This window comes from Lepidochelys olivacea (genome assembly GCF_965140295.1).
Source record: "Lepidochelys olivacea isolate rLepOli2 genome assembly, chromosome: 9".
Classification (NCBI taxonomy): domain Eukaryota; kingdom Metazoa; phylum Chordata; order Testudines; family Cheloniidae; genus Lepidochelys; species Lepidochelys olivacea.
Window position 1 is genome coordinate 8,159,053 of NC_140419.1, and position 8,015 is coordinate 8,167,067.

Genomic DNA, 8,015 nt, shown 5'->3' on the forward strand with positions numbered 1-8,015 from the left:
GACTGGTATAGAGAAAGTAGATAAGGAAGTCTTGTTTACTACTTCTCATAACACAAGAATTAGGTGTCACCAAATGAAATTAATAGGAAGCAGGTTTTAAACAGAAGTATTTCTTCACAGAATGCACAGTCAACCTGTGGAACTCCTTGCCAGAGGATGTTGTGAAGGCCAATACCACAACTGGGTTCAAAAAAGAACTAATTCAGAAGAAAAAAGAAGAAAATTCATGGAGGATAGGTCCACCATTGGCTATTAGCCAGGATGGGCAGGGATGGTGTCCCTAGCCTCTTTGCCAGAAGCTCGGAATTGGTGACAGGGGATGGATCACTTGATTACCTGTTCTGTTCATTCCCTCTGGGGCATCTGGCATTGGCCATTGTTGGAAGACAGGATATTGGTCTAGATGGACCTTTGGTCTGACCCAGTAGGGCCATTCGTGTGTTCATTGCCTTCCCAGTCCCAGTGGCATCATGTTTTCAAGTTTGTTTGTTTTGTCTGCACCCGGGGGGCCGAGCAACTTAAAAGCTGAGATTCTCCCATGCTCATGTGACTCTGGGAGCTGGGGCTTTAAGGAACAAATCACCAATTGTGAGAGTGGGCAACACCATAAAGCTGTTGCCTTTCAGGAACCAGCCCCAGGAGCAGCCACACCCATCTCAGGGCCAACACCAGGCTATGGCTCCGTAATGGCACCTTGGCGCCTCGTCACGTGCTCTGCAGCTAGGTGCTTTGGCTGGGCCTGCTGTCATTGAGCTCAGGGCCCTGGCTGGCCCATCTCCCTCCCTCCCAGGTGTCTCCATGTTATGAAAATAAACGACGAACTCCAGAGATGCCAAACACGCTGGGATGGGTTTCCAAGGCAACCGGAGTGTGTGAGCAGGAACAGAGGTGGAGAAAGATGGTGTGGGGTTGCCATAGCGACAGGAAGAGCCAGCTTGGCTTTTCCAAACCTTGCTCCAGTTCTTTCACCTCCTTTGGTGGCGGCAGGGCCAGGCCCCGCTGCTGGCCCGCGTGGCTTTTGTCCCATCGCTGCTCGCCAGCAGCAGGGGGAGTTAGCTGCGCAGGGAGTTTGGGGTAAGCGGCCAGCAGGCTGGCCATGCTCAATGGCAGAGGGGTCATGCCCCCCAGTCAGGACAGGGGAGGGGGCTGCCACTTCCCTGCCTGCCTCAGCAATGAGACACGGCCCCCCCCCCATGTGCCCACTACCACAGAGAAACCACCCCTGCTCTCCTTTGCTATAGCAACTCTCAGCAGGCAGGGCCTTAGGCTGGGGGATCATTGGGGTTCCCCTGCTCTAGGGGCCCACAACAGGACGGGACCCGGCTGCTCACAACAGTCGAGTGGCCGGCGCCTTTAGAGAGGGGCTCACGGCCACAGCCCTGCTCTAGGTGAACAGTTCTTGCTCTGCGTGGCTCGCCCTACGCTCGGGGGGGCCCCATCCTCAGATTCCCTGTCTTTATTTCTTTTTCTTTTTTTCCTCTGCCTCTGCAGTGGCTGAAGACCATGTCCCTACGAATCCAACTCTAGGCCCACTGCACCGCGCCTCCTGCCATCCCTCTGCAAACGCTGTCCCCGCACACCCCCTGCTGGAGGCAGCCAGGGGTGCTTCGGCAATCAAGACTGCCACGAGCGCATTGCAGTGCCAAAGCGCAGAGCAAAAACCTTCGTTCATTCCTGCAGGCCCTCAGCACGATCCCACGCACGGGGCGGGAGAAGGCGTGGAAGTGTCCAGGCTGGGTTTAGCAGCTGAGATCTATGTTCGCGGCACCAGCCGCTACCCATCACTGAGTCCCAGCACACGCCAGCGTTTGAGCCAGGTCCATTTTCCAATCGCTCCTCCACCGACAGGACAGGGTGGGAGTCCACTCTATGCCAGCCCCCTGCCCCCACACGGAGCCTGGAACGTGGGGTTTGTGGCTGCGGGAGCCACCCTCTCCCTCTGTACTGCTCCAGGAAGGCAGCTACATTCCAGCCTCAGGTGCCCAGAGGATGTTTGCAGTTGCAGGTGGGGTGGGGTTTTGAGACTCACCGCTGGGAGGTGACTGAGTAGGCGGCTAGTAACAAGCAGGGCCCAGCGGCATTGTCACAGACCCTGGCCTCTTGCATGTGACTCATCCCTCCACCTGTGCAGCCACAGAGTGGGGAGCCCTTGGGACCTCCCAGCCCCTGGAGGACAGATAACCCAGGGGAAGGGGAGCTTATGTAGAGGGAGGGGGCCCAAGGAAATAATCACTATGCAAAGGGGGGGGTTGGGGAAGGAGTGCGATGGAACAGCAACAAGCTTCCCCAGCAGCACCATCCCCAGTGACTACCTGCTCTCTGCTAAGGGCAAGTCGACACCAGTAATCCCAGGCTCTGACTTGTGTTTTAGCCCAACACCCCTCTTCTCTCTCTCCCGCTCAAAAAAAACCAACCCTGACTCAGGGTTGGTGGGGCTTTGAGTCCAGGCATTTACACAGCTGGGGAGCAGGGGGGGTTAGAGCCCAGGGCCCTGGTTGAATTTGGGCTGGAATCTGCCTGCTTTGGAGTGAGAATGAAGGCAAAAGTACTCGTATTGATGTCCTCCAGTGCCTTCCAACAAACACCCCTTAAGGGCAGCCAAGGTCTCCTGCTGTTGGCTGGAACAGAGTCCTGGAGCAGCTCAACACAAAGACCCGTGGCTCTGCCCCCAGCCACACACAGGTGAGTGCAGAAACACTGAGGCCACAGTACCATGGGGAAGGGCTTTGGGGTGGGGATGCTCACAGCTGGGCTAGGCTAACCCAGGCACTAAGCACTCAGGGTAACTGTGCAGTAAAGACATGCCCTAAGTTTCCACACCTTTGAGAGGAGCTGTTTTCCCAGCATGCCTTTCTGAGACTGGCCCTTTAAATATGGGCCAGCCAAACTACTGCACTCCTAAAGTAGCCATTTTGTAACAGACTGCATCTCCCCCCACCCCCCCGCCTGCCGGTAAGTACTTATGGGGATCTTCCCTCCCACTGGGGTTTCATCTGCATTCCTATGTTGCCTGGGGCTGTTAAATTGTTTTGTACCTGTGGGGCTGGAGCTTGAAAACCAGCTAGTAAGTGGGGCAGGGTGAGTACAATGATCTGTAATGAGTCACTCACCTCCTGAGAGAGCAACCCTGTGAAAGTCCTGCTCTGTGGTAGAGCATTTCTCCCCTTGGGCCTGTCTAGGTGATCCATGCAGCAGCTACGTCCCCCCCCAGACCCCTCTTCAAAGCTAGCCCATTCTTTTACTAATGTGTGGCTTAAAGAAAGACACAAACCCAGTCTCTGATCCTTCTCTTTATAAATAATGACCAACACTGATTCAGTGAGTCATGTGTCCCCCCCCTTGCAGCTATGGCATGTCCTGGGAGCTGGGCAGGAAGGCAGCACTCCAGCCAGGTAGCCCAGGGCTTGCAGGAGCTCTGCAGATTTCAGGCAGACTTCCACCAGCACTTTAATGGGGGCGGCCAACATAACCCACCCCAATCCTTGGGTAGGCCTCCACGGTGGCTCCTTTCGTCCTCCAGCTTAAGCAGGGAAGCAGAGGGCTGTCCTCCTCCTGCAATCAGGAGCCACGGCTGCTGCAACCCACCCTCCCACGCTTTGGCACTGCCTCAAACTCCCACATGTGGGCGTGAAGGGGGTGCAAGAGTTGGACGGAGAGGAGGGCACAGGGCCCTGGCTGCTGGCCTTCACTCACAGGGGAAGCCTCTGTAGTTCAATACCCTCATGTAGGAGACCATGAGGGAAAGACTCACATCCCCCCCCCCACGCACACCAGAGACTGCTGCTGCCTGTGTAACATGCTGCATGGGCCTACCCAGAGGAAATCGGACCAACCCTGACTGTTCAGTTGTGCAATGCATGTTGCCCCCTCAGCTGGATCCTCTCTGCCCTCAAACCCACAGCCCCAAACTACCTTGAGCCTCCCGTCTCTCCCGCCCAGCCTCTGCTGGCCTCTCCCCAGCCCGGTAGCTGGACAGCAGTGACAAAGACGTGCTAGAAAAATAAACTCTAGTGTAAAACATGGCCCTTTCGCAGGAGCAAAACCGCTGTGTTCCAACTGCATCCCGGGCCGCTGATGGAGCACTGCACCACAGGCCTGCTGGGCTCCAGTCGGCCTCTTCCTGGGGTCAGCACTGAGAAGGCCAGGCCCAGGGCGGGACTCTGAGGAAATCAGCGAGAGCACAAACACCTCTCCAACTCAGCCATGCAGCTCCACGCAACAGGGTCCCCCTTCAAACTCCCACATGGCTGGGGCAGGGGTGGCTCTATTTCTCCTCCCCCTCACTGACACACACCTCTTGGCATATCAGCTCAATAGCTGCCCTGTGCCCATCACACTCTCCTAGCAGGGCTGGGAACAGACACGCTATGAGGCTTGGGTGAGCGGGGGGGAAACTCAGCAAGAGCTTCGTGCTCAGTGATGCTAATTCAGGCCACATGCTCCAATCACTGAAGAGAGGGATCATGAGCACACCCGCAAACCCAGCTTAGGAGGCGAAGCTTGCAGAACCCCCCCCCTCCCCGCAACCCTACAGTTGTGAGCTCACATCCCAAGTCACCACACACTTGTGGTTTGCCCCCCAAGCTGCTGGGGTTTTACGGGCACAGTGGTGTTGCCTAGTGTCAGGAACTCCACTGCTCTTGCCCTGGTACCGTTTGAAGTCCCTTCTCCCCCTCAGGCCTGATAGAGGGGCACTACCCTGTCTATGGGGCTCCTGCAGATGGGGCAGGTGTGGCTAGGCAGGGCTTTGTAGCAGCGGAAGCAGCAACAGACATGGCCGCAGCATAGCAGGACGCACTCGCGGGGCCGTGTCAGGCAGATGATACATGTGTCCTCTGCCGCACCCTCCCCAGACTCAGTCACCGTGTCCCCGTTGCCCCACAGGGCCTCAAACTGCCGCCGCTGCTCCTCCTGCTCCTGCTTGTGCCGGCGCTGCTGATAGGCCCGGCAGAGGGCGTACAGGATCACCGCCATGCCTGTCAAGCCGCACAGCACTGCTGCCCCCTTCCAGAAGCTGCTCACTGACTCCATCTCTGCCAGCAGCGTCTGCCAGTCCCCCAGGTGCAGGAAGTAGTCGGACCCATCAGATGGGGGCTGCAGGTGGAGGGTCCCATCTGGGTGCAGGGCCAGCTCCCCGATGCCAGTCAGGCTTGCCCCCACTTGCAGCATCTCCTCTGTCTCCAGGAGGCCCTTGGGCTTCTCCCCGCTCAGGTAATGACTGATCAGGTCTTTGAAGCCGTGGGTTGGGTGCTGGAAGTGCTCATATACAGTCTCCAGGGGCAGCCGGGCAGCCCGTAAGGGGCTCTCTACGCTCACCTGCGTCACTGCCTCAGCACTGGGGGATGCCAGGGCAAAGGGCACTGTGTACACCTGCTCCGAAACCACCCGCTCACTTTCATTCCTGCAACCAATCAAGAGCATAACAGCTGAGCCGGTGACACTCCAACGGGCCTCCAACGGCCCTAGATCCCTGTCTGCCCTCACCCCACAGGCTAACCTTGCTCTCCTACCTTACCCCACTAGTGAGTGGCCCTGGGGCACAGTCCGTGGGCCTCTGATGTAGCTGAGTCCCCAGCCCTGGTAGAATGAATCCAAACCAACCCAGGCCTGCAGAGGACACTGTCTCCACTGCAAGAAGGGAACCTCCCATAGGGCAGCTCTGCCAGGCACCGCAGATCTGCTGGCCCCCTGTGCTCCCCCACACTGTCTGCAGCTGGTGCCCCTCTCTTCCCAACTGTTAGCCCATCCCTCCCTCCTGGGTCTGCCACAGCGACCACTCACCAACTCCGGGCCAGGCTGTTCCAGATCAGTCGATGCTCCTTCAGAACTAGTTTCTGGATCACTCCCTGCAGCTTCTCATGATGCTGGCTGGACAGAGCTGCTTTTGCTGGCAGGACAAGCCCTGTGGAAAAGAGATGGATAATGTGGTGGGGGTGTGATCCCTGCGAGGCTCACGCTGGTTCATGGAGCATCTCCAGCTCCCAGAGCTGTCAAAAATTCCCATGGGGTCCCTGGTGCTATAATCCAGCACAGCCCTGTAGGAGACTAGGTTTGACTAGTGGGTTGGGAGAGCTATAGCTGCTTAACTAGGAGTCCCCCTCCCCCTCCAAAAATTCAGCTGATTCAGCAAGGGGCGGGTCTCCCCTCTGGGGCCCAAGTAGGACATCCCAGGAGGGGTTTCTGAATGGCCACCCACATGTTGCTCTGCAGACAGGCCCTATCAGTGACTGTAATTCCCCAGTTACTAGAATGGGGATTCCAAACCCACCAGGAGATGGCATGCTGCTGCTGCGAAAGTAGCTGAGAGATGGGCCCCGGTGCACCAAGCTGGATAAACGTGCAGGGATCTTACCTTCTAAGGCAACATAATGCAGGCACTGGCCACTGGTGGCAGATAGCAGGTCAGGCAGACCATCATCTACCTGAAGCTTCGGGGCATCCTGCAGAAGGAGAAACCAGACATGAGTGAGCCTTGGCCACTTTCAATCTCAGTGAGCTGCTACTCAGCTCCTGTTGGGGGGAAACACCCACTCTGCCCATGCCTGGTTGTGCCCCACCTCCAGAGACCAGTGGGTACCTCCCTCGTCCCTGGAATGTCTTTGGCCCCCAGGCTTTGCACTGGGACATCGGTTCACTTGAACCACGTTACTCTGCAGGCTGTGGAAAGGTAGCACTAGAGCAGGCCCTGGGGACAAGAGGATTAAGGCATGTTGCAGGGAAAAAGGGTCCCTTCCTGGAGTCTCATCTTTCTGCGAAGCTGACTGCCACCATCCAATTCTAGCGCTTGTGTGGCTCTGCTACATTTAGCCACTGGCCGCGTCTCTGCCCGTACGATTCACGCAGGAGTGGGCACATCAGACCCACCCTGTGCAGCGGGCCCTGTGCCAGGCGTAGCTGGTGAAGCATAGGGTGGCACAGACTCCTTTCCCAGATGTGCAGGTGGGGAGTGAGGAATCCTGCCAGCAGAACTGCAGAGGGGTCTAGACTGAGAGGTCGGGGCAGACGTGACCTGCCAAATCCCACCATACGGTCTGTCCATCCTTCTCTTTTAACAGGGAGACCCGGCCCACGGGGACTGTCGCACCCAGCAGCCGCATGCATTTTGGAGACGACGGGTCCCAGCGCGCAGTGGCCAGCCAGGCCAGCTCAACTCAAAACCAAGTTCTAGAAAGATACAAGTGCGCCAGGCCAGGCCAAGCCAGGCCAGGGCCCCCGAGGGGGGCAGGAGACGGCGACGCAGCGCACCTGGCCGGATTCCTGGCACGGGGGTGCAAACAGGGCGGCCAGAGCCGGGGCTGCGCTGGACGGTGACCCCGGGGGCGGCGCGCTGCTGGCTGGGATCTGTGGGCCCCGTGGCTGAGCCCTGCGGGGCGGGCAGCAGGGTCCCCGCCCCCTTGCCCTGTCCGGGCACCTGGATAGCTGCTAAAGTGGGCAGCGATTGGGGGGCGCGCCGGGGGCAAGGCCGGGGAGCCCCAGGTACCTGGATCCGAGCCAGCGCTTTGGCCTTCTTCCGGTGCAGGTAATAGAAGAGGCCGGAGACGGCCAGGCTGGAGGCCAGGCAGAGCAGCTCCCCGGAGGTGACGGGCAGGGCGTCCATGGTGCCGGGCAGGGGCGCCGCGACTGCAAGGAGAGCACGGGGGGGGGCTGCCCGTTAGCCCGGGGCGGGGGGCCCGGCTCCCACGTGGGGCTGGGCGGGGGCGGACCGGGGCCCCTTGCTGGGAGACTCACCCGGGCCTGGGAGGAACCGCCCCGCTCCCGACGCCCAGGAGGGCTCCAAGGGACAAGAGTCCAGGACCGGCCGGGGAGCCACAGCCCCGCCGCGCTGCCCCCTGGGAGATGGAGTCCGGCCGCGCTCGGCTCCTGGGGGCCGCCGCGGCGCCGAGAGCCCGTGGAACTACAGTTCCCAGCGTGCACCGCGCCGCGCCCCAGGGGTGCTCGGAACTACGACTCCCGTCGAGCCTTGCGCCGGGCAGACCTCAAAGGAGCGTTGTGTGAGGGGTCAAGGAACGTCGGGC

At 59.2% G+C, this 8,015-nt stretch overlaps 1 protein-coding gene across 1 annotated transcript; it reads right to left on the reverse strand.

Moving 5' to 3' along the window:
* Positions 1-3,277: 3,277 nt before the first annotated feature.
* Positions 3,278-7,780, reverse strand: LOC311526570 (mitochondrial ubiquitin ligase activator of nfkb 1-A-like). Its single transcript, XM_084639735.1, has 5 exons — positions 7,729-7,780; positions 7,481-7,620; positions 6,353-6,440; positions 5,782-5,902; positions 3,278-5,401 (listed from the first exon to the last, which is right to left on the reverse strand). The coding sequence occupies exons 2-5, from the start codon at positions 7,595-7,597 to the stop codon at positions 4,675-4,677; spliced, it is 1,053 nt and encodes a 350-aa protein (XP_084495861.1). The 5' UTR covers positions 7,598-7,620; positions 7,729-7,780; the 3' UTR covers positions 3,278-4,674.
* Between the last annotated feature and the right edge of the window lie 235 nt (positions 7,781-8,015).

Excerpts from the sequence above, each read along its gene's own strand:
- LOC311526570 (XM_084639735.1), bottom strand. The coding sequence starts at position 7,597 with ATGGACGCCCTGCCCGTCACCTCCGGGGAGCTGCTCTGCCTGGCCTCC. Across the intron at positions 5,903-6,352 it reads GCATTATGTTGCCTTAGAAG|GGCTTGTCCTGCCAGCAAAA; the intron begins GTAAGATCCCTG and ends TCTTTTCCACAG. Across the intron at positions 5,402-5,781 it reads AACAGCCTGGCCCGGAGTTG|GAATGAAAGTGAGCGGGTGG; the intron begins GTGAGTGGTCGC and ends GATTGGTTGCAG.